Source organism: Podarcis erhardii (genome assembly GCF_964252035.2).
Source record: "Podarcis erhardii genome assembly, chromosome: 7".
In the NCBI taxonomy this organism is placed as follows: Eukaryota; Metazoa; Chordata; class Lepidosauria; order Squamata; family Lacertidae; genus Podarcis; species Podarcis erhardii.
Window position 1 is genome coordinate 76,358,370 of NC_138511.1, and position 25,544 is coordinate 76,383,913.

Consider the following 25,544-nt stretch of genomic DNA (forward strand, 5'->3'; position numbering starts at 1 on the left):
GAATGTACAGTCTGCTAAGCAGCTATTCTTCCTGACACAACTTTTATCGTTTTATGATTATTATTAATCAATCCTCTGGCACTTTTTGTGTCCCAACGTGCTTTGTAATTCTTATCTTGTTTATCCTTCCAATAACCCCCTGAGGTAGTTAAGCTGGAGAGATACAGGCCAGTCAAGGTCATCCAATGAGCTCCCAGGATGAAAAGGGATTTGAGCCAGAGGCGCCTGAAGCCCAGATGGCAGCAATTTCCTCTCTCCACCCCCCACCCTGCCGACCCCGCTGTTGTTTGTGGTGCTAGAATACAGAGGACGCTTCTTTTTGACAGCTCCCTCCATACCCTTTTAAAGGCTGTGCGCCCTTCAACAGGTGCCTCTTATCCACAGGCTTGGTTCACGTCCTCACCATGCATTTAAATTACTCTTTAAAAATATATATTCTGGGAACTGTAGTTTAAGGGTGCTGGGAATTGTAGCTCCGTGAGAGATAAACTACAGCTCCTTAGACTCTGTGGGAGGAAATGGCTTTTATGTATGCAGCAAAGGATGAAGCGATGTTTGCGTGGGATGGGACTGCCCGCCTCTCAAACAACTATTACAAAGGTCAGGATTCCTTTCTGGGCAACTTTCCGGGGGCCGGGGGGCCAGTGAGTTAGGACCAGAGGCAAAATCAGGCAGATCAATTGATTTGTGTACAATAGGCTAGTTGATACACACACCAGCCAAGCAAGCAAGAGGCTTATAATCAGAGTTCAGGGAAACATTTCAGCCACACTCAAGGGATGTGTGGAACAGGGGCAGTGAGGGGTGTGGCCTAGTGAGAATGGTATAAAGAGGCATGGGATATAGCGACTAATGATAAATTAACATGTGCTATTAAGGTAAGGCGGGGAATATGCAGGAGAAATTATTTTGAGATATGGAAATTGTAGAATTTGTACTGATAATAATGGAAAGGGGTCAAACCATCGCAAAAGGTGTTGAAATTTTGGGAGGTTGGATAGTTACAATGGAATGGTCTGGGGGTGGGATGCACATTTTTATTCTTATTTGTTTATGATTATTGCTTTGTCAAAATAATAATAAAAAAAGAAATAAGGAAGTGAAGCTGAATGATGAAAGTGCTTTTTCACGCAGTGCATGGTTAAAGTATGGAACTCACTGTCATGATGGGCACCAACTTGGATGGCTCTGAGAGGGGATTTGACAATTTCAGGGATGACAAGGCTATTAATAGCTAATAGCCAGAATGGCTGTGCTCTCCCTCGACTGTCAGAGGCAATGTGCCTCTGAATACTAGTTGCTGCGAACTGCAGATACATAGAGCCACTGTTGTGCTGAGTTTCCGCTTGCAGGTTTCCCATGGACATCTGGCTGGCCCTTTCCCAAAGGATTCTCCATCTGCTCTTATGCCCTATTGTGTTCAGTGGGGTTCATTTTCCTGAACTGGATCAAGGTCAAAGATGGCAGCCCTGGGAGAGTACAAGGCATGACCTCAACTTGCTAATTTACAATAGATTCATATCACGTTCTACACCCTCGCTGAACCTCTGGGCTTGATCAGCAACCAGCTCCCCTTATCGCTGACTCTGCCCAAATGAAAGGTCGAGTTCATAGCTTCCGTTATCAGACCTACCTTTGAGAAACGAGGTGATAAAGGAGAGCTATATCCTGTTGCGTTAACTGGTTGTGGCCCTTTCCCCAAGCAGTAGCTGTTTATCTGGCCGCTGAAGAACTGGATCCAAGACCAAAATGATTTTCCCTGGTCCCTGCTAGCCCACCAACATTTTAATCCAAACACAGTAGTAAGGAAGACAGTTGTTTTCAAAGATGAGAGACGAGGAGATTCTACATCGTAATGCAAATTTTCCAGCTGTGTAAATTTGTTGCAGCAAAAGCAGAACACAGGGCCCTTTCAGATGGCCTGTTTTGTTGAGTAGCCATCCTGATTTGCTTGCACGAAGGTTACGCAGAGGTTAAATTACTTCTGGTGTTTATTGAGCATCCGTTCCGGTTTCTTTGCAGGCAGGTTGCATGACAAGGAGCACTGGCCCTGCATTCCTCCTGATATGCTTGCAAGGAATTTATTTATACATCTTCCCACTCATCCTTCATGCATCCCAACTTTTTAAAGTGCAATTCCCCATTTGTCCTCCATTGCTGCACCTTGGCGCCAATCTCCCCCTCTGCAATTTTGCACCCATCTTTCTTGCCCTCTGCTTTGTGGCTGCCTCTATCCTGCCACACTTTTCTCCTTGTCAGCTTAAGCTCCCGGCACCCCCGTTTCCCCTCTTCCTTGAAAGACGGATGGGAAGCTGTAGTCCTCCAGATGTCACTGAGCTGCAACTCCTTCCACCCTGGCTTGTGATGGCCATGCTGGCTGGGGCTGGGGCAAGTTGCAGCCCTGCAGCATCTGCAGGGCCACAGATTCCTCATCCCCATCTTGGAAGAATATGCTTTCTGGCTTTAGTCACAGCTGATGCAAGGACACAATCAGTGAGGTGGAGGGGACAGGGGCTTGGTGTTCTATGATGTTGCAATGCAAACCCTCCAGTAGGCAGCAACAACTTTGCGTTTGAGCCAGTAAAGGTAAAGGGACCCCTGACCATTAGGTCCAGTCGTACAGCGTACAGCTTCCAGGTCATGTGGCCAGCATGACTAAACCACTTCTGGCGAACCAGAGCAGCGCATGGAAACACCATTTACCTTCCTGCTGGAGCAGTACCTATTTATCTACTTGCACTTTGATGTGCTTTTGAACTGCTAGGTTGGCAGGAGTTGGGACCGAACAACGGGAGCTCAACACGTCACGGGGATTCGTACCGCCGACCTTCTGATCAGCAAGCCCTAGGCTCTGTGGTTTAGACCACAGCACCACCCGCATCCCTGATTGAGCCAGTAGGTGGAAGCAAAAAGGCTCTGGCAGCAAACAGGGACAAAGCAGCCCCCTTCTCACCCAATAGCTCCTTTGAGCCTTTGCAGCTTTGGCCAAGCACCAGAAGGACCCCAGATGCTGGTGCGGCTCACAAACCTCCCTTCCTAGTAGTGATTTCCATCAGAGAGGACAGAGCCACCTCGTAGCTCAGTGGTGGAGCATCTGCCTTGCATGCAGGAGGTCTGGAGTTCAATCCCTAGCATCTCCAGATAGGGTTGGGAGAGAACCCTGCCTGAAATCCTGGAGAGCTGCTGCCAGTCTGTGCAGACAGTGCTGAGCTAGCTGGACCGATCGCCTGCCTCAAAGGAACTGTGCCAATTGCAACAACCTCCAGCGATTACGTATGTGGAAATGTACAGAATCAGGACCAACAAGCATCATCTAGTCGAACCCACCGCAATGCAGAGCCTCATCATGCTTCTTCCCAATGTTGTTTGAGCATCTGGTGCCTTTGCAGCAGTGCTGGATTTACGTATAAGCTAAACAAGCCATAGCTTAGGGCCCCACTCTCTTGGGGGCTCCCAAAAAAATTAAAGGGAAAAAACTGGATGTACATTTCCAAAATAGAAGATAAAAAACAAAATAAAACCTACATACAGCAACAGTGTTTTGTGTTGTGCAGGCTCCTATGATGCAAGTAATGGGCCCCGCCTGCTAGCCTGCTCCCTAAAATATCACTGGTTTGCTCATTTCTATATATAGGGTGCCCACATTCTGCATGTGCAAATGGCTTTAGATACCTATTAGGCCCATAAATTACCATATGGCATATATTCAACACAGAAAACAGCGACAGTTTGTTGTTGACAAAGGACAGTGGGAAATATAAAGGGCCTCATTACCTTCAGTAGCAATGGGCCTCTCAAACCTAAATCTGGCCCTGCTTTGCAGTTATGCTCAAGACAGCAGTTGTTGTCTCTCTAGCTGTACACGCAAGCAGTGGCACAGCTCTTAATCCAGCTGTGGCTTATGCCAACAAAAACATACCCTGTAGCCTATACAGGTAACGCTCTCAAACAGCAGTAAAGCTGGACCTCCAGATGATGGTGCCAAGGATGAGAATGATGCGAGGTATATTTCAAAACATCTGGAACAGGGCACTGGGTTGGGGAAGGCTGGCTTAGAGCATGGGTGGCGAACCTCCACATGTTGCTGGACTCCAACTCCCAGCAGCCAGAGTGGCCAATGATCAAGGATGATGGGAGTTGTAGTCCGAAAACATCAGGTGGACTTGTCACAGTGCCGCATCTTTTGCCACAGAAGCAAAGTAATGTACTGCTGAAGGCATTGCTGGGGTTAAACTGCTTATCTCTGAGAACATTAAGGGTGAGCTGGCCTGGAGTTGCCCATCTGAGATAAGTTCACGTATATGCGTGTTTAGACATGTAGGCAGATATGTAAACGTCCCCCCCCAGTTATATTTCACTAAGTTTCAGCTTTTTAAACATATGCAATCAAAACACAATTTTGTCTTTCCTCTTATTTTTGTCAACTTCCCACCCCGTTTCCCATGGAGTTGTTGTTTCTCCCCTTCTGCTGCCCCCTCTCTATTAAATCGTAACTACAATATTATAAACCTAATAACTTCTGTTGCTCATAGTTCAAATCTTGCTTGCGAGTTTATCATACTATAGTATTTCTGAAAAAAGGCATCCATTCTTCCATTCAAACACTCACCATTAGGTGATCTTAATTTTGCTGTTGATTTTTTGCCAGTTCTGCAGAGTCCATTATCTATTCTTCTTTGGTAGGAACTTCTTCCTTCCATTTATGCACATAAAGAATCCGAGCTGCTGTTGTTACATACATTAACAATTTTTTTTTTGGGGGGGGGGGATTTCTGCCCCCTATAATCAGGGAACACTCTTCCAACCAAGCGACAAAATGGGATTGGCCTACTGCCCTCCTGTTCACCCTCTTCTTTCCCTCCCTGCAGATGGCTGCTCCCTTGGACTTCACTCGGCTCATCCAGGAGCACCGGGAACTTCTCCTGCGCTGGGTGGAGCCCAACCCAGCTCCTCTGCTCCGCCTACTCCATGACAGCGGGCTCTTGACCCAGCCGGAGTACTTTTCCCTGCTGGAGACCATCCCCAAGAGCAACCAAGTCATTGCGCTTCTGGACAGGGTCTGCAGCAAGCCGGAGAATAGCCAGAAGTTCTTGGACGCACTGCGGGAATTGCAGGAGGCCTACTGTCCTGAGCTCCAGCACTGGCTGGAAAAGAGCTGTCTGGAGAAAGGAAAAGGAGAACCTTCTCCAAGGCAGCCAGGCACGGCAGTGACACAACTAGCCTTGAGGGCAGGAGTGAGGAGGGAAGGGCCACATTCCTTTCTTGGCAAGCTTCTGGGGGCCACGTTCCGGTGGTGGATGGGGTCAGGTGTAAATATTTGCCTCTGTATAGTGGGCTAGTTTCCCCACTCCACACACAAGGTATCCTGGTTCGTAGACCTGCTGGTGGGCATCTGCTCTAGCACTGCTTTGCCTTCACAGTGAGAGCCAGTGTGGTGTACTGGTTAAGAGCGGTAGTCTCGTAATCTGGGGAACTGGGTTCGCTTCCCCGCTCCTCCACATGCAGCTGCTGGGTGACCTGTCACACTTCTCTGAAGTCTCTCAGCCCCACTCACCTCACAGAGTGTTTGTTGTGGGGGAGGAAGGGAAAGGAGAATGTTAGCCACTTTGAGACTCCTTCGGGTAGTAATGAAGTGGGATATCAAATCCAAACTCCTCCTCCTCCTCTTCTTCTTTTTCTTCACAATCCTTCTCTTTCCCGTTTCAATCTAGAGCCTCCTCCCAAAACTCCCAAACGAGCTTTGCTGAAATTCTGGAATTCGAAGAAATACAAGCTCCCAGCAGTGCCTGCAGGCAAGTCATCTCTCCCACCTTGCTCCATAGGAGGGCTTGCTTCTGTGCATATATTTGTATCTTTGAGTGGACGGTGGAGCAGTAGGGCTCACTTGGCGTCCAGCAGGTAGCTTTGCCGCTGCTTACCAGGTGACAGAGAGGGAGGGACGAGACCGCGGTGTGGTCAGTACAATGTAAACGTATCAGCAAAGCCAATCTGGCATCCCCACTGGTGCATCTGTGCATAGCATGGGCCTTGCCCCCACCTTGCTCTTTGCTCCTTTACCTCCTTGTAAGCGGCAATGTTTCAACCAGGAGCTCAGGTGAGCATCATCGCCCCACGAAGCTGTCCACTGGGGCTGGCGCCACACTTTTTTTTGGCCACGATTTCAAAGCTGGTTATCTTTAACATGTGCAAAAGGTTCGGTGCCACGAAGGCTCAACATAAGAACAGTTTTTGTTGTCCGATAGGTTGCTGCCCAAGATGGGTAGTTGAGGCCTCTTAAGGAGAACTAGCATTTGGGATAGGGATAGCCCATGGAATGCCCCACAAATGTTGTTGGGACTACAAGTCCCATTGCCCCCAGTCAATGTGGCTTATGATCAGGGATGATGGGAGTTGTAGTCCTGACCGTCTGGAAGGCACCACATTGGCTACCCCTGGTTTGAGAGAAGTTGGTCCGGCTCTCTGAGCATTTTGGAGTAGGAAAACCATCAGAGGATGATGGAGCTGGCAAATTCCCACCTCTGTTGGAGGGAGGGGGCTGATGTAAGAGACGTTTGTGTGTGTGTGTTTGGAGTGTGAGTTGAGGCGAGAGAGAATATCATGAAGGTTGAAGACATGGTGACATGCATCTCTCTCTGTCTCTGAGGATCTGGTGTGGGGAAACCTACCTGTTGCTTAACAGGAGTACGCATTGCTTGCCTTTCCTAATGCTCTACTGAAATGAACATTGCAAAAAACCTATTGTTCCAACTCTTCAGTAGGGGTCTTAAAGCAGCAGCAATTTTCATTCTGACCTGCCTTTGTCACAATCTGTGCTGTTTCCTTTCTGCTTCAGTTTGGTTTCTGCCAAATACAATGTTATCTGTTGGCTATCTGCCATTCACCGTAATTTATGTACTTATTTATGTTAAATTACAAATTTATCATAATTAATGATGTCATTATTCCCACAATGTTCACTTCAGTGCAAAGGAAACACTACTGTAATGAGGGGGGAGCATCTCCAATTGCGTATCATTTGCAGGCTGAAAACAACAATGATGAATGCTGACATGTTAAAAGGCGTGTCAGATTTACATGCCTGGATAGCTCTGCTTAGACAAAGTTAGTAGCAGGTTCCAAAAACAGTACAGTGAAGATGCCTGCCTATTGGGCTAGGAGTTCCAAAGTGTAGTTACTGCTGCATGGAAAGATAAATTCCTTGCATGTGTGGGATGAACATTATGTGGCACTTGTAATGATGCTCAGATCTATTGACAGTATGGGGAAAAGGCTGAACAGGGAGAAATGGTTCCAGTTTTATGCGCTCTCGGAAATGATTGCAGAAAAAGCAGTGCATCAGTCTGATGATTTGTGTTGCTTTGTGACAGGCAGGGCTGGTGCAAGTTTGGGGCCTGCCCTAACGTTAGGCAGAGTGAGATGATCGCCTCAGGCAGCAAGTGATGGGAGCTAGGGAACAGTGGCTAAGAGCTGGACACCAGGCTGCCTGTGCCCCCAAATCTCCCCTGCTGCCCTCAGGAGGACACTGTCCAGTCCCCCGTGTCAAAATAAGATTCCCCTGCCAGTTCAATCAGCTTCCGTATGGGAAATGTGGGAGCCATCTTGTCCTTTGCCTCAGGCAGCAAAATCTCTTGGGCTTGGAGGTCTCTACAGGGCGCCTGTTTCCTATGCATTAAATGTTCTCTTGTCATGGCAGATGAGGAAAAGAGCAACGACCTGACGTTTCGAAGAGCCTTGAGCCGACAACTCAAAGGTAACGGAGGAGGAGAAACAGCAATGAAAGGATGTGCAAGCAGAATCCAGGACAAAGAGGGGCTTCAGTGCAGAAGAGGGTGGGGAATTGTTTTCAGACTGAGGGCCACATTCCTTTGTGGGCAACCTTTTGGGGGCCAGAGACAAAACTGGGCTGGGCAACAGAGGCAACTCATAACTTTGCACGGCAGGTTACAGTCCAGCCTTACAGAGGTCAGAGATTTACCCACTCAGCTCCCTGCCTTTCCATCCTCTGTCCAAGCAAGAGGCATTGGCATTCTCACACTTGATTAAGCAGTATTTAAATCTTAATATAATATAACTAATACATATATGAATACTAAGGAAGGCAGCAAGAATAAAGATGGATTGCTCAGCACATGAATCTTGCAGCTGCCAAGGAAACTTTAGCTGCAAGTTTCCTACACTTAGCAGGGGTCCCTTCCAGCTTTAAAAATTCTATGTTTTTATGGCCATATACATCTAAAGCAGTAAGGGACATGGGTAGTGCTGTGGGTTAAACCACAGAGCCTAGGACTTGCCTATCAGAAGGTCAGCGGTTCAAATCCCCAAAACAGGGTGAGCTCCTGTTGCTCGGTCCCAGCTCCTGCCAACCTAGCAGTTCGAAAGCACGTCAAAGTGTAAGTAGATAAATAGGTACCACTCCGGCAGGAAGGTAAATGGCGTTTCTGTGCACTGCTCTGGTTCGCCAGAAGCAGCTTAGTCATGATGGCCACATGACCCGGAAGCTGTACGCCGGCTCCCTCAGCCTGTAAAGCGAGATGAGCGCCGCAACCCCAGAGTCGGCCACAACTGGACCTAATGGTCAAGGGTCCCTTTACCTTTACATCTAAAGCAGCATCATACTATTTTAAACTTCCCCCAGGGAATCCTCGGAAGTTTAGTTTGTTCAGGGGTGCTGAGAGTTGTTAGGAGACTCTTATTGCCCTCCCAGAATTACAACTCCCACTGTGGTTTAACATTCAATCCTTCTTCCCAGGGAACTCTGGGAATCGTAGCTCCGGGAGAGGGGAATAGGGGTTTCCCTCAGCACCCTTAGCCAACTACAGTTCCCAGGAGTCTTTAACTGTATGGTGCCTAAGACGTCTCCCCATTGCAACAATCCCGCCCATTGCAACAGTCTCTGCGTCTCCAGTAAAGATCCCCAAAGTAATACGTCTGTGAAAATGCATGCAAAAGATGGGTTCACGTGGATGTGAGAGATGTTTTTTTCCCCAAACGGGAGCTGCAAACTGAAGGGATGGATCTCCTTGCCCTACAATAGTCAGCTCTGTACATTCCATCAGGATTATCCGCTGTACTTTTCTGGGTCTCTTCCTTACCTTTTGCTCCAACTGCTATCCTCCTGCCAGCTGCTTTGCAGAACCACCGCCGCTCCCTGCTGACCCGCACGGAGAAGCTTTGCACCAACGTGGACGACACCGAAACCTGCGGCCACATCGAGATCCGCTACACCGACCTGCTGCTGTCCGACAACCCTCGCTCGGCTTCCAGCAGCCACGACTACTTGCACCTGGCCTCCCGCCGTGCCCGCCTCTACTCCCTCCACGCCCCCCGCCGCCTGGCTCTGAGCCAGCTTTTCTCCCCGCTCCCTGAGGAGAGCTTCCCACCTCGCCGGGTGATGCTGAGCGGGGCTGCCGGCATCGGCAAGAGCGTCGCGGCCCAGAAGATCATCCATGACTGGGCATTGGGTGCGGCCTTCCAAAAGGCCCTTTGCATGCTAGACTTCTCCTTCCGGGAGCTCAGCCTCATCAGGACACCCCAGAGCTTAGAGGACCTGATCTGCAGCAAGCATGTCCACCTGAGCGGGGTTCTCCCCGAGCTGCTAGATCGGCCTGGGGAACTTCTGGTGATTTTAGATGGCCTGGATGAGTTCCGGCACTCCCTGGAGAGCAAGAATCCCTGTTTCCAATCGGACCAGCCAGTTCACATCAAAGATCTGGTGCACGGCCTCCTCTATGGGACTTTGCTACCCAAGGCCACCATTTTGGTCACGTCGAGGCCTTCTGTTGCCCTTCCAGAGGACCTCTTTGACCGCCATGTCATTATCCTTGGCTTCCAAGAGCAGCAGGTAAAGGACTACTTCTTCCGCTTCTTCCGTAACCCGGAACGAGCTGCAGATGTGCTTGGTTATGTATCTGCCCACGAGGGCTTAGCCAGCCTCAGCTTCATTCCTCTCTACTGCTTCATTCTCTGCACAGCGCTGGGGGAATTCTTCCCATGGACAGGGGAGATGGAGGCCTCCCCACCAAGCACCATCACCGAGGTCTACCGCCAGTATTTGAGCACCATCCTCCGGCTGCGACGAGCAGGGGGAGCCGGCGGCGCCTTGGAAAAAGCCAAAGACTTGGTGTTGCAGCTTGGCAAGCTGGCCTACGCTGGTCTGCTGAGGGGGAAAGTTGTCTTCTACGCAGATGAGCTGCGGGGTTTTGGCTTTGACCCGGAGAACTTACCCGGCACTTTCTTGAACCGGATCTTCTTCAAGGAGAAAGACGAGGTCTACGGCTTCTTCCACTTGACCATACAGGAGTTCTTAGCTGCGTTGTACTCGGTGGCTATCTTGGACCCCAGTACTGAGGAGTTAACTTCTTGCCTAGATCTCTGGTGGGATGGAGAAGCTCCAGAAGGTGGACAGGCCGAGAGACTTCTGCCCCCACCAGATGGATGTGCTGCAGCTGGACTTCTCAGCTACACTAGGGAGTTCCTGAGCGGAGGCCAACAGTGGGACAACCTGCAGATGTTCTCCAGGTTCTTCATGGGCCTCTTGAGCTCCAGGATGCAGGGGAAGCTGGAGAGCTTGGCTGAGGGCCTAACAGGGGACCCTCTTGTGCCTTTGGCAGAGTGGCTGGGGAAGAAAGCTCAGTACGAATCAGACCGGAAGCTGCTCTCCTTGCTGCATTGCCTGGCAGAGCTCCACCAGGACTGGGTGACGCAGAAGGTGGCTTCCAACCTGGATGAAGTGGATCTGTTCAAGGTGACCTTGAACCCAGCTGACTGTGCAGCCCTGGCCTATGTCTTGGGCTGCTCGGAGCATAAGAGGCTACGGAACCTCAACTTGAGCTACAGCAACATGGGCATCGGGGGGCTGAGGCGACTCCGGGGGCTTCTCCATCGGTGTGAGACTCTCCAGTGAGTACCTGGTTGGCAGTGTCCTAGGCCTTGGTCATATGCCATGGGCAGTGGCTGCAGGATGCCAGCATCCTATGCCCTGCCATGAATAGGGGCAAGCAGGGGCATTCAGGTCAGGTCTCCAATGCAAACTTGCATCATGTCTCTCCCAGGAATTCTTGGGATAATTTGGCAAGGGTACTGTGAATAGCTTGTAAGAGACCCCAAGGCCAAGCCACAGAGCTTCAACTCCCACAGTGCTCTGTATGTAGAGGGAATAATGGTAATAACTAATAATAATAACATATTTATATGCAACTCATCTGCCTGGGTTGCCCCAGCCACTCTGTGTGGCTCCCAACAATTTTTAAAAAAACAAAAACGAAATACAACATCAAATACTAAAAACTTCCCTGAACTGGGCTTGCCTCCAGATGTCTTTTAAAAATCCATTTTAAATCTCTAATATACGGTACATATGCCCTTAGTGTTTAAAGGAGCAGGAAAGATTTGGATGTCGTTGAATTTAGTTAGTTAAATTCCGTGCACAGCTTGCAAACTCAAAGCGGTTTACAAGAGGAGGAAAACAGTAAAATTAGTCTGTGCTACGTATTCAGACCTCTTTGGAGTGTTAGGGGAGGGGTAGTACTTCTGATGGGACACGCCATGCTCCTTCTGGGGTAGTTGTCCACCTTTGGTCCGTATCATGTGCTCAGCTCTCACCTGCAATCTCCTGTTTTCCAGGTTGCGGTACAATTCTCTGGACTGTGAGGCGGCAGCCATAGAAGCTGAAATACTCAGGTCCCCAAGATGCCAGGTGAAAAGACTTCTGTGAGTCACCTTCTGTGTATGTGTGTGCTATAACCTATGGAAGTCTTGACATCACTTCCACTAGTGAGACAATTACTGTATTTTTCCGTGTATAAGACGCCCCCATGTATAAGACGACCCCTATTTTGGGGGACTCAGATGTAAGAAAATGGGAGCAGATGGCACAGAGTTGTTGAGCTTTTTTTTTGTGTGGAGGATTCACCAGAGTTATCGCAAAATCCGCCTCTCGTCTGTCCCATCACCAGCAGAAGCTGCCAATCACCCGCCCAATTGCCACAGAGTCAGCGAATCAACACCAGCCATTGACCAAGCAACCAGTAACATGCACAATAACTGCTGACAGCAGCAGCAGCAACCAATCAAATGTCCTCCCTATGCACTATCCATGTATAAGATGACCCCCACTTTTTACCATAATTTTTAAAGAAAAAGAACCTAGTCTTATCCATGGAAAAGCACAGTATTTTTTAAAATAATAATAATAATAATAATAATAATAATAATAATAATAATAATAATTATTATTATTATTATTATTATTATTATTTAGGTGCTTTTTCTTTTTTTTAAGTGACTCAAAGTGACTTAGCATAGGGTTGCCATATTTCAAGAAGCAAAAATCTGGACACAAACAAATTGTTGACCCTCTTTTTGAAAAAAATTCCCAAAACTGCTTTTTGGGGGAATTATCCCAAGTTGTTGAGTTTTTGGGGGGCAAACCCGCAAAATGTCCAGGACGTATGGCAACTCTACTTAAGAACAATAATGCACCACACTGAAAGAAGGCCACAGATAATTAAAAGCCAAAGACCTGGTAGAAAATAAATGATTTTGCCTGGTACCTAAAGATAAGTAACGATGGTGCCTGGTGAGCCTTCTTGTGGAGAGCATTCCTCAAACAAGGAGTCACCACTGAAAAGGCCCATTGTGGTGTTGCCACCCTCTGGACCTCCCGTGGAGGAGACAAATGAAGAAGGGCCTCAGATCATGATTACAGGGTCAGTTCATATGGGATCAGGTGATCCTTGATTTATGGTCATATCTACATCACACATTTAAAGGACACGGTCTTCCCCAAAGAGTCCTGGGAAGCATGGTTTGTTTAAGGTGTTGGGAATTGCACCTCAGTGAAGAGTAAGCTATAGTTCCCAGGATTCTTTGCAGAAAGTTGTGCGCTTCCAATGTATAGCAAGGGTTTCATCTATATCTCTTATCATTGTGGTTCTAGTCCATAGAATCCTAGTAAATTAAGACAGCTCACCTGCAGCATGTAGCTTGGTTTATTTGCTCGAGTTCTCTAAAGAGCTTTACTTTTCTAAAGATCTTTGCTTTTGTATAATATCCCTGCCTCCTCCTTGAGATGGCCCACTGCCTAGATTCCATAGAATTCTGCCTTTAACTGGGAGTTCAGACCTCGTGACCCTCTAGCCAGTTTCAGCTCTATGGAAGTAAAATCCTAACTACCAGGAGGGGTGTGTTTTGCTTCATTCATTCTGATGGGATAATCTGAAACTGGGGATTTCCTATAGAGGAATTTGCAATGTGTTAGTTTGAATTCCACTGATCACGGGAGTTCCTCTTTGCTTTGAGTTAAACTTCTCTCTCTCCCCCCACCCCCAATTTCTTAAGGTTTTGTGGGAACTGCCTGGGCTCTGAAGGGGTGAGGGGTTTATGGGATGCCCTCCAGGAGAACACCACCCTCGAAGAGCTCTATCTCGATATCACAGGAATCACAGATAGTGGCTTGGATAATATTATGGATTCCTTGATGGGCAACAGAACGCTCAAGCTCTTGACGTAAGTATGCTCTGATGATATTGCATTTTAATATTTCGCAAACTTCTGGAAATGAAATCACAAGCCTACCAGAATAGAATTTTGGCAGGAGGTATAATTGATTAGAGGTCATCACATTTTTGCAAAGATCCCAACACAGAGGAAATACAATGCAGTGCTATGCAAGAGGAATAAGGAATGCTATTGTATACATCTAGGAATTTTTACACACAAACAAACAAACAAACAAACAAACAAACACCCCCCCAAATAATACCTTCATAAATTTCTACAATTTTTATTTTCTTTATCCAGCAAGTGTTGCAGTTTCTATAGTGTGTTTTGCAGAATATGTAATCATGAGTATAGTTTCTCCCTCCCCAAAATTTAAATATTTAAAGTGTGCATGCATAGATATACTTATCAGATTTGGTTTTCCTCTCCACTGTATTTGTAAATAAAATAACTATATAATTTTAGATGTGGGGAATGAATTTCCTCAGTTGAGCTGCAGTGAGGAGGAAGGGAAAGCCATTAAGTCAGAGGTGGGTGGGACACTTGTGGCCTTCCAGATGTTTGCTGCACTATGACTCAAATAATCCCTGACCATTGGCCATGCTTCCTGGGGGTCTGGATGGGAGTCAAGCTGTTGGAAGTGAAACAGCAGGGATCGTTCAGTTTGGAGCTTAAGGGTTAATTCTGTTAAAGTCAACTATCCAAGAGGGAGACTGGTGGAGGTGTTGCTTTAGCAACCAGTCAGAATGGCATGACCTTTGCTGAGGTAAAAACAAAATAAAAAAATTCCTTCCAGTAGCACCTTAAAGACCAACTGAGTTAGTTCTAGGTATGAGCTTTCGTGTGCATGCACACTTCTTCAGATACACTGAAACAGAAGTCACCGGACCTTTCTATATAGTGAGAAGGTGGGGAGGGGTATTACTCAGAAGGGTGGTGGGAATGGGTGATTGGCAGATAGCTGCGATGAGCCTGTTGACGACTCTTAACGACTGCAATAGGTCTAACAGGAAAAAGCAAGGGGTGAGAAGGTGAAAAATGGCTTTGTCATGTATAATGAGATAAGAATCCAATGTCTTTGTTCAAACCAGGTCTCTCCATAGTTTTAAGTTTGGTGATAAGTTGCAATTCAGCAGCTTCTCTTTCCAGTCTATTTCTGAAATTCCTTTGTAATAGAACAGCTACTTTGAGATCTTGTATAGAATGTCCTGGGAGATTGAAGTGTTCTCCTACTGGTTTTTCTGTCTTGTGGTTCCTGATGTCGGATTTATGTCCGTTTATTCTTTGGCGTAAGGTCTGGCCTGTTTGTCCAATATAGAGAGCTGAAGGACACTGTTGGCATTTTATGGCATACACAATGTTAGACGATGAGCAATTAAATAGTCCCGAGATGGTATGTGTGATGTTGTTGGGGCCAGTAATGGTGTTGTCCGGGTGTATGTGGCAGCAAAGTTGGCATCTGGGTTTATTGCATCTGGGTTTATCTGTAACTGTTTGCTGAGGTAGTACATTTTCTGGCTGTGTGGTTCTGAGGGAGTGCTCCCCTTGTATGTTTCGCCCTAAAACCCTCCTCACTTGTTTCTTGGACATGAGTGTGTGTGTGCATGAGTGTGTGAGAGAGAAATGGATCTGCATGCTCTCCTATTACAAGGTCTTTCTCTATCATGGGTTGCATCCTGGCTGAGTTAATTACACTAAATTAGTTGTTAGGAGACCCCAATGCCCTCACAGAGCTACTATTCCCAGAGTTCCCTAAGAAGAAGGATTGATTGTTAGTCTCTTCTGGGAATTGTAGCTCTGTGGGAGGAAAGGGGGCTCCTAACAACTCTCAGCTCCCTCAACAAACTACAGTTCCCATGATTCTTTGGTGCAGGGGGGAGTCGTGACTGTTTAAAGAGGCATCATAACCCTTTCAATATATAGTGTGCATGTGGCCTAACATAGCTTGGACTCAACCTCATGTCTATCCACATTTTCCCCCAGGGTACCTTTATAACACCTGTCTTTTTTTTCTCAGCATTGTGGGGAACCGCCTGAGCAAAGCCGGGAGAGAAGTCCTCTCCGAGTTGAGTCGCAGGAAGCCGGAGCTCAAGATCATAAGCAGTTTCCTGTCCGACATGGGGCTGCTGCAGGCATATTTGGACTGGGTGGAAGAGATCAAAGCGGACCAGGAACAGATGGAGTCAGTCAAGAATGCTGACGCCTTGCGTTCTGTTCTGGAAGTTCTGGAGGAAACAGAAGATCCAGGAGCCAGCCAGGAAGCTCGGGAAAGAGCGGAGCTACTGAAGAAACAGATCACTGTCCTCCTGGGGGAGGAGAAAGCAAGAGAAAACGGGACCCCGTGATGTCTACTTGGCTTCACCTGTCTTGCAAATTGAGGCATCTACTGGGAGGCCAAAGGGCACCATCTCAACGGGCGTATTCTGTAACCTGTTGTGGATGCAATATTAGGGCGTTAGTGGTAGATTTGTACTGGCCCGTCTGCACATCATTCTGCCATTGTTCTGCAATGCCTCATTAGTGTTACCTTGTTCTTGCTCTATAGCGCAACATTCCCCCCGGAGTTGTTAGGTATGAAAAATCACTGAACTTCCAACAGGAAGCTACTACAGGACGTGTAAGCGATTATAAATGAAGTCCTGAAATGTTTGCAGGTGCAAACAGTCCTGAGATCAGGATCATGTGCCCCAACATTAGCAAAAATCCTTGTGGGTGCCTTTGTCTGCCTTACCTGCAATAGAACATGTCTCTCCTGTATCTACAGCCACAGCAGGCACTGTAATTCTCCAACGGTTTGACGTCACCCCTGAAGGCACAATCTTCCATTGTCTCCCGGAGACAGACGGATGCCAACTGCGCATCTGTGGACGCACAATACAAAGGACCTCTGGATGGGCGCCTCAGCCTACCCACAGCTTTTTCTGCATGGGGAATCTCCCTACCCTATTCATCCCCTCGGACACAGGAAGCTGTCTTTATACGAGGTCAATTTATTTGTTCGTGCTCTGTGCTAGCAGCTGCTCTTGGGAAGAGGTCTCTTGCATCACCATGGATGGGCACATCTGGGCCTCTGTGGTCAGAGAGGGGACCAAAGGCCATTGGGAGCCTGCACCCACTGCCTCCCAGGAATAACATTTAAGGCAAGGGGGAGACCTCATTGGTCCTATTGATCAAGTGGAGAAGGGGCAGCTGTGAAAAGGAGCTTGCTTCCTGAGAAAACACTGCAGAAGCAAAGGCGGAAGGACGCTGTGACCCTATCCTTCAGCCCAAGCAGGGGCTGGGAGCTTCTTTCACTTTCACCCTGAGGACCACTGTGGCGTTAGTCCATTCTTCAGGGATATGTTTGTTTTGGGTGGGAGAGAAAGGGTTAATAGGTTGACCAATAAGAAGGCATGGGGGCGGAGCCTACCTGATTTTGAGGCTCAGCCCACAGGTTTTGACACTTAGTTCCATTGGTTCTTTTGGGAGGGGAGATAGAGGAGTCAAAGGGAGTTAGAGACAGGAACAAGACTGAGAGGGAATAGAGTGACAGCGTTTCGAATATTTTAAAACTTGTTTGTGTTTGAAATAAACTTTAAACTTCATTGTTAACTCTACCTGACTGAGACTCAGTACAGTGGTACCTCGGGTTAAGTACTTAATGTGTTCTGGAGGTCTGTTCTTAACCTGAAACTGTTCTTAACCTGAAGCACCACTTTAGCTAATGGGGCCTCTTGCTGCCGCCGTGCAGGCGCTGCACGATTTCTGTTCTCATCCTGAAGCAAAGTTCTTAACCCAAGGTACTATTTCTGGGTTAGCGGAGTCTGTAACCTGAAGCGTTTGTAACCCGAGGTACCACTGTACTTCACTGGGGAGCCCTGGGTTTCCCCCACAAAACTGGTGGCAGCGGAAAAATAAAGTAGTGGTGTACTGGTCAATAGTCCGTGAAACGACCGGGGGCTCTGTACGACCACACCCCCTTTCTGATCAACCACCCAAGAGTCACAGGGCAGTGGTGGGTGGAGCCAGGGGCAAAAGTGGGTGGAGCAACACATGTAAGCTTATACACGCACTCTTTCCCCTGTGCTCCATCCAGGCTAAAAGGGTGGGGAAAGGCACTAACTTTTCTTAAAGGCACAGTATTGTTATTCCTGCTACCTAATACTAATACAGTGGACGCTCAGGATGCCCGCGATTTAACGCTTCTGTTCATGCATGACCGCCGAAACCTGGAAGTAACCCGTTCCGGTACTTCCGGGTTTCGGCGGTCCGCAACCCAAAAAAACGCAACCTGAAGCAGTTGTAACCCAAGGTATGACTGTAAACTGTTTTGCTATCATGAAATAACTGAACCCTTTGGGGGCAGAATAGCATTGGTTTGGGCAAAGCCTGTGCATAAATAACCTCATCCGCATCAGTTTCCAAACAGATAGTCTGTCGCAGGAGAAAGTCTTAAAGCCTAAGGGATTAATTTTGACATGATGCTTTTATGGTCTAGATTCCACATAATCAGATGCACAAAGTCTTAAACATGTCTACAGAATACGCTGACCAACCAGTGGTGCCTGGTAATCATTAGGACTAGTAGGGTGCAGGGGGGTGCTCAACAGAAATGAAGATGGACCCATAGGGGGATCCACTCCATCCATTCAATACATGAATTTCCTGGGAACTGTATTTTCCTCCTCACAGAGCTACCATTCCCAGAACCCTTAAACTACAGTTCCCAGCTTTCTTTGGGGGAAGACATGTGCCTTAAACGTGCCTTAGACGTGCTTTAAATCCACTGCATGTAGGCAGAAACAGCTAATTCTAGGAAGCTGGTGGGCAGTGCCACCTCCTGGACTGGTTGATAAGTAACAAGGCAGGCGGGAGCCAGGTGGGGAGCTGGCTAAAGCAGGAGAGCGGAGGCGTTTGCTTGTGCAAATTACAGGATTTTCTCGCGTCTAATGCGCCATCGAATCTAACACACAGCTCAGTTTTCAGAACCTTGAAACCAAAAACAGTAAAGGTAAAGGTAAAGGGACCCCTGACCATTAGGTCCAGTCGTGACCGACTCTGGGGTTGCGGCGCTCATCTCGCTTTTATTGGCCGAGGGAGCCGGCGTACAGCTTCCGGGTCATGTGGCCAGCATGACTAAGTCGCTTCTGGTGAACTAGAGCAGCACACGGAAATGCCGTTTACCTTCCCGCCGGAGCAGTACCTATTTATCTACTTGCACTTTGACGTGCTTTCGAACTGCTAGGTTGGCAGGAGCAGGGACTGAGCAATGGGAGCTCACCCCATTGCGGGGATTCAAACGGCCGACCTTCTGATCGGCAAGTCCTAGGCTCTGTGGTTTAACCCACAGCGCCAACAGTAGTTGCTGGCAAATGTAAATGTGCCATCGAATCTAACGCGCGCCTTAATTTTCGCAATGTGATTTGGCAAAAAAAGGGGGGGGGAGAAAAAAAGCAAGCATTAGATTCGAATAAGTACAGTAATTCCCTCCCCTCTCATCAAAGGCATGAAGCAAACCCTCCCTAGCCTAATGCAATGAATTACAAGGATCAGGGCCATGGTGTAAAGATCTCTCCGGCGCAGCCCCCCCCCCCCCCGTTTACCAATGTATTTTACAGGGAGAATAGTCATTTTGTAGTAGACTACAAATCCTAGTCACAAAAAATAGGATTTGGGGTGGGGGCTCAGCTTTATAGTTATGTTTTGAGCAGGAAGGGAGTCTTGGTGCCAAGCTGCAGGTTAAGAAAGGTAAATAATCGCTTTGCCCTTAGAAACTGCCGTAGGGTGAATCCCCTTACTACCGCATTCTTTTCAATGAAACCCTGCTTTTTCTTGCTCCCCCAAATTTCAAGTCTTCTTCCTGTGATGTTTCTTCTTCTTCCCTGCCTCTTTCTGTGTTACTGCAATTCTTATTTTCTCTTCCCTCTTTCATTTCCTTTCATTCATTTTGGGGATGGGTAGTATGCTGGCTGCTTGTGGGGGATGGGTCAGAGCTTAGAATAAACCCCACTTACAGTCCCATATTTTATCCCCCCCCCATGTACACATAAGAGTGTAAAAAGATGGTGACTTACCGCATCATCCTATGCTTGTCTACTCAGAAACAAGTCCCATTCAGTTCAATGGGACTTCTAGATAAGTTGATACAGGATTTCACAAGATTCAATCCCAAGGACATGCTTAATTGGGGCTGAGAAGCTCAATGGGGCTTACTTCTGAGCAATCCTCTACACACTTTGGAGTAAGAACCGCTGAATTTAATAGATCAGACTCCTAAATATATATGCATATATATGCATAATTAACCAAGTAATGTGGAGAGGCAGGGTTTCAACTCTCTAATCCCTATACTAGCTGTCCACAGAAAGTTATTTACACTCTCAACCATTTATTTGGAAACCTATACTTTTTTTTCCTCTGGGGGAATGCATACCCCTAAACATTTTGTGAATCTCTGTACTTTTGTCCATTTACTGTATTTATTTTTCCCGATTTGAGCTATAAAATGGTGCTTTTCTTGAGTCAAAATAAGAGTACCCCTAAACATTTTTTTAAGAAAAAAAAGCACTGAGTATTACAAATGTTAATACATTATGCATTGCTAGTAGTACTATACTAGAAGTACTGCTAGTATATTATTATATACACCCCTATACTAGTAGTAACACTATCCTAGCAGCATTGTTAATACCAATGATAAACATTATTAGCACCACTAGATTATCAATGATGATAATAACGCTCTTCCCGCGTTTTCGCGACGTGCTTCTTGAAGCCCCGCCCCTTCTTCTAAGTTTCTAGGCCCCTCCCCCGTAGGCTAATTCCAGCGCTCCAATTGGTCCTCCCCCTCTATGTATAGAAATGAAGTCTCTGGGAGCCGCCCTTCAGCGGGAGCAACTGCGCATGTCTGGGCGTTCTTTTGCCCGGGTCCTCGTGCAGCAGGAGTTGCTGTTGGGCGCGAGACAGCGAAGCGGATTGCAGGTAAAGCGCGGGAACCGGTCGCAGCCGGGTGCATGGGAGGAAGGCGCCCTGGGTGGGTTTGTGTCCCCAAGCAGAGGCTCTTCGGGGGGAGGAAAACATCCGTTTTACAAACTTTTTATCGAAATGACCTGAGCCCCTTTCCTCTGCAAGCCAGCAAATTTGATGTCTGCACGGCTCTTCCCAGAAACAGCTCCAGCGGCCCAGCGACTGCTTGTAAGGAAAGAAATGCCTTTTGCACATAGGCATTTTGGGAATAGTCGCAGGCGTGGGAATGCACTGTAAGGAAGGCAGGTGGGGCTGCTAAGGTTCAAAGTAGCTTACAAAGTTACTGTTCTCTAGGACCCTCTCCTTCCCCAACCCCCTCTTCTGCGTGGGCTGCGTGCTAAGACAAACCCAAGAGGAAAGACGCTCAGTGCATGCCTAAAGGCGTTTTCTTTACTATGTATTGCATGGGTTGGTTTCTATGCTATTAGTTCCAGCGGGATAAATGACGTTTACACTGAACTCCTTGGCATGTTTACTCAGGAATAAGTCCCATTGAGCTCTTTGGGACTTACTCTTAAGTTGTCTTTGCAGGATGGGCGTCTAACCTTATTTGGGGACAGTTAGATAGGTAGCCGTGTTGGTCTGCCATAGTCAAAACAAAAAATTCCTTCCAGTAGCACCTTAAAGACCAACTAAGTTAGTTCTAGGTATGAGCTTTCGTGTGCATGCACACTTCTTCAGATACACTGTGTATCTGAAGAAGTGTGCATGCACACGAAAGCTCATACCTAGAACTAACTTAGTTGGTCTTTAAGGTGCTACTGGAAGGAATTTCTTATTTGGGGACTGAGAGGTTATCATCCTATTTCTGGTCAATGTGAGGACTGGCAGGACGAAGGTTTGTTTCCCCATTAAGATGACAGGCTCCTGTCCAGTACTACTTTACCCAGTGTGGTGTAGTGGTTAAGAGCGGTAGTCTCGTAATCTGGGGAACCGGGTTCGATTCCCCGCTCCTCCACATGCAGCTGCTGGGTGACCTTGGGCCAGTCACACTTCTTTGAAGTCTCTCAGCCCCACTCACCTCACAAAGTGTTTGTTGTGGGGGAGGAAGGGAAAGGAGAATGTTAACCCCTTTGAGACTCCTTTGGGAAGTGATAAAGCGGGATATCAAATTCAAACTCTTCTTCTTTTTCTTCTTATCCTCCCACCGCCGAAACTATTCTCCCACCATCTTCAGCATGAGGTGGGCAGAAGAATTTGCTGAATGGGCCTGAATCAGACCCCAAACTGGGGGTTAGCAACCTCTGTCTCATGGTCTCTGCCCTTCAGAGAATAAAGGGCAGAAAATTGGGATTCCTGCTGTTACAATTATTTGCTCTAGCAAATAAGGGGAGGCTCCTAAACTTGGCTTCTTGTTTCATCCTTTGCAGTTTCTACATACCTGCAACCATTGCTGGCATCACACAGGCAGACCTCATGGCTGACGACAGAGTGACTAGCCGCTCGCCGGAGAGAAGGCCAGTTCTGGTGTCATCTACTTCATCCTCCAATGAGCCCACCTCTTCGGGGCTCTCCGGCAGCCTCCAGCCTTTCTTCCTGGGCCGCACTTGCGCACCAAGCAACCTCCTTTCCCTCACGGTGCCCGTGCGCTTGGACATCCTCTATGTCCTCATTAACGCTGCCAGAGGGGCACAGTGCCTCCCTCCTCCAGCACCCATTCACGACGGCGCTCAGGCCTCGTTCTCCACATGCCACGAGCCACCTGCTCAGTGCGCCCTGAGCTGCTGCCGCCGGTCGGCTTGCTGTTGTGTGCCAGGATGCGCCAGCGGGCAGCAACAGTCTAGCGGAGCGGCTCCTGGAGGATACGGCGGCCAAAGAGGGCCAAACAGCGGAGTCCTAGAGCAACAAAACTACGGGCGCCATTGGAACAGCGCTGCTGAACGAAATGGTGGGAGCAGCAGGTCTGAACACAGCCAGCCACACGCAGCAGGGGGTTGGAAGAGAGCCCAGGCCCACACAGGCTGGAGGGGGAACCAAAGAGGAGGGGGAGAAGGAGAGCATGGGAATGGGGGTCGTTGGCAAGACAAGCGGCAGGATTTTGACAGGGCTTGGGACAACCGGAGGCAAGGCGCTGTCGAATCAAGCTCTTGGAACTCAGGGCCACAAGGGTGGAGGAGGGGAGGGTCTTCTTTTGGGTCCAGCGCTAGCAGCATGAAAAGGAACCAGGAAGGGAACCGTTGGCAGAGTGCGCAGGATGCCCCAGAACCGAAAAGATGTATGTTTGGTGCCCGTGAGTGGCAGAAGACCCAAGGCACTGGGGATAATGCTGGTTTCGTAGGCAAGGCTATGGATGCTGGACCGGCCAAATCCGCAGCTCTGGAGGATGGGGAAGACTGGGAGGCCGAATATGAGAGTGAGCCAGCAGTCCCTGCTGCTACAGAGGGTGCTCCAGATGCTTCCCACCAGGATGACAAGTCCGACTCTTGCAAAGTAAGCGATGATGCAGAAGGTGAATGTGTTACATCTGCCCATCCACCCAAACCAGAGCTCTCTGTTTCTCCCCTTCCAAGGTCTGATGTGATGGACCAGGGAGCGTCAGATGGCAGGGGGAAGGAATGTGCTGCGGATTGGAGCAGCAAGGAAGACAGGTTTGCCACCTACCTGAAGAACCTTTATTCTGATGTGCCGGAGAAGTCCAGCTCTGAAGGTGACGCAGATCTCACCGTGGGCATAGCTGTTGATCCCCTGACACTGGATGAGGAGGAGCAGTCCCGAGAGAATGTGGCTGGCTCTCCTTGAGGGAGCTAAGCAAAGCACACAGTGCTATGGGGAAAGGGGGCAGAGGAAGAAGTTGAGTGCCAGAAACCCTGATTGGCAGCATGGCGGCCAGCAGTGGCCTTAATTCAGCTGGTATTGCAAACTGGGAATTCCACACCCGTCATGGGTGTTGTACTCAAACTTCTACTCAAAAGTGGACACACTGGAATTAATGAGCCTAAGGTGGCCATGTCTGTTAATTTTGGTGAGTCCACTGTTGGGTATGACTTGGGTTGGATGCACTGGAGTGCTGAGATGAGCACAGGCGAAATGTTCCCTAGATCCATTATTGCCCGCTTTAAGTTCATGGGCAGCTGCCTGAAGTGGCAAAACCTCCTGGCAAGAACCCTGGGAAATCAGACTTTCGTATTTGTGCAAGGACCCTATTGGAGTGAGCCCCACTTCACACAGTAGCCCCGCGAAACTCCCAGAGAACTGTTGAAGGCGGGCAGACCCTAGTGAGCTTGTCCTCCTGCCCCATTTGTGGAATTCACAGGGCAAATGTGTCCAGCCATTCTAAACATTAACAGCTTGGGCAGGTCTGCACCACTGCATCTGAAGTACACCCTGTGCACATTTAAAGCATATGACGCCCCCATCCAAAGAATCATGGGAATAGCAGTTTTCCCTTCACGGAGCTGTAGTCCGCACCATCTTTAAACTACAGTTCCCATGATTCTTTGGGGGGAAACTCATTGCCTAAAACAGTGTTGGCCAAACTTGGGTCTCCAGCTGCTTTTGGACTACAACTCCCATCATCTCTTGCTTGGGATGATGGGAGTTGTAGTCCAAAAACAGTTGGAGACCCAAGTTTGCAAAACACTGACCTAAAACTTGAGTTGAGTGTGCATCATATATATATATGATGAGGATTGCGTGAGTGTGACTTGCAGCAGAGGTACCATTTTGCGTTACAATTCCCATTGCAGTTGTAACGTGAACTCCAGCTCTGACATTGTAGTCAGATTCTGTTAGAAAAAGCCCAGTAATGCAGCTAATGGACAGCACAATTTGCATCCCATTGAAGACTAAAGAATTGCAATGGGAGCCTCAGCGGTCCAGGGCAGAATTTTGCCACAACTTTACATTTTTGACTGGGTTGCAGCTGTTTAGTTCATTTTAACTACAAAGCATTAAGGTTTTGGTTCTATTTGCATTTAACATAAGAGCAAGCTACAAAGGAAGAAGAAAGCAAAGGGAACTTTGCTGATTTAATAACTGTTATATTGAAGGGAATCTGCTGTTTTGCAGACAATCAGCATTGCAAAGTTTTGATTTAGAAATCCAGAATGGGGAAAAAATCAGAAGGTGAGTCTGTGTGCAGGTAAATCTCATAATTCTGAGACTGTGCCATCCCAGACACCAGATAGGGGGATCCTATGCACGAATAGCTTCCCTGTGTAAAAACTAAAACCCTTCCTGTCTGAAAACAAGTCCTGCATATTAAATAGAAGAGTCTAACCCAGTCTACTCTCTAACGTGCCAGTTTTTAACAGGTAGGGAGGTTTATTTCTCACCTGCCTTCCCAGGATCATCCCAAGAATTCTAAGTTGCCCAATTTCTCTGCACAAGTGTACCTGCTCTAAGATGGTGAAGGTAACTTAGTACCATGGCTAGGTGCATTAAACTAGCAATCTAAAAATGCTTAAGGGTTATGTTGGGGTTTTCTAGGAAGGTTTTGTTTTGAAAAATCCGTATATATCTTGTATAGTGAACCTGGGTTACTTTGGAAAGCCTGAGATAAATGCCTCTGGTGAGTTTGTGATTTAAATCACATCATTGCTTCCAAAATTTCTGTTGGTTCAGCCTTCTCACCCTTTCAAGCTGCATAGATTACTATGTTTGTTTCAGTTGCATGAGGTTTTTCCTGAATTTGTTGCAATAAAGAGGAAGTTAACACACTTTAGAGCAGCTTGCCTGTGGTTTTTTCTTTCTTTCAATAAAGCAGGTGTCGTTCTATCACTCGCCTCCCTTAAGTGAGCTTGGCAAGGGATACCATTTTTAAAACATTGGAATAGAAACTCATGAGTGAGAACACCAGGGTTATATTCGGCTACACACTGACTTAGGAGTTGAGCCCATTGAAATCTTAAATTTATTTCTGAGTTACTTCTTTAAACCAGTTGCTTTCTTAGCGTGAGTTCTGAGGCATCTGGGAAGATTATCAGAGATTCCTCATTTGAGAAGATCAGGAGTGGAAGCCAAGTTTTTTGTTTGTTTGTTTGTTTTAAAAGAGAACCAGATGGGATCAGTCATGCTTTTTTATTCTGTACAATTCTCTC

At 47.7% G+C, this 25,544-nt stretch overlaps 2 protein-coding genes and 1 long non-coding RNA gene across 3 annotated transcripts; 2 read left to right on the plus strand and 1 right to left on the minus strand.

Annotated features, from left to right (window-relative positions):
- Window positions 1-823: 823 nt before the first annotated feature.
- Window positions 824-17,091, plus strand: LOC309345597 (NACHT, LRR and PYD domains-containing protein 12-like). Its single transcript, XM_081868773.1, has 8 exons — window positions 824-878; window positions 4,869-5,199; window positions 5,712-5,792; window positions 7,694-7,750; window positions 9,123-10,899; window positions 11,623-11,709; window positions 13,339-13,506; window positions 15,518-17,091. The coding sequence occupies exons 2-8, from the start codon at window positions 4,869-4,871 to the stop codon at window positions 15,843-15,845; spliced, it is 2,829 nt and encodes a 942-aa protein (XP_081724899.1). The 5' UTR covers window positions 824-878; the 3' UTR covers window positions 15,846-17,091.
- On the minus strand, window positions 16,497-17,662 carry LOC309346308. The gene is made up of 2 exons (XR_014158591.1): window positions 17,336-17,662; window positions 16,497-17,097 (listed from the first exon to the last, which is right to left on the minus strand). It is a non-coding gene; the product is annotated as an uncharacterized lncRNA (long non-coding RNA).
- A 2,592-nt stretch (window positions 17,663-20,254) lies between these two features.
- LOC309347352 (uncharacterized protein) lies at window positions 20,255-24,768 on the plus strand. The gene is made up of 2 exons (XM_081871862.1): window positions 20,255-20,460; window positions 21,876-24,768. The coding sequence occupies exon 2, from the start codon at window positions 21,922-21,924 to the stop codon at window positions 23,242-23,244; it is 1,323 nt and encodes a 440-aa protein (XP_081727988.1). The 5' UTR covers window positions 20,255-20,460; window positions 21,876-21,921; the 3' UTR covers window positions 23,245-24,768.
- The last annotated feature ends 776 nt before the right edge of the window (window positions 24,769-25,544 follow it).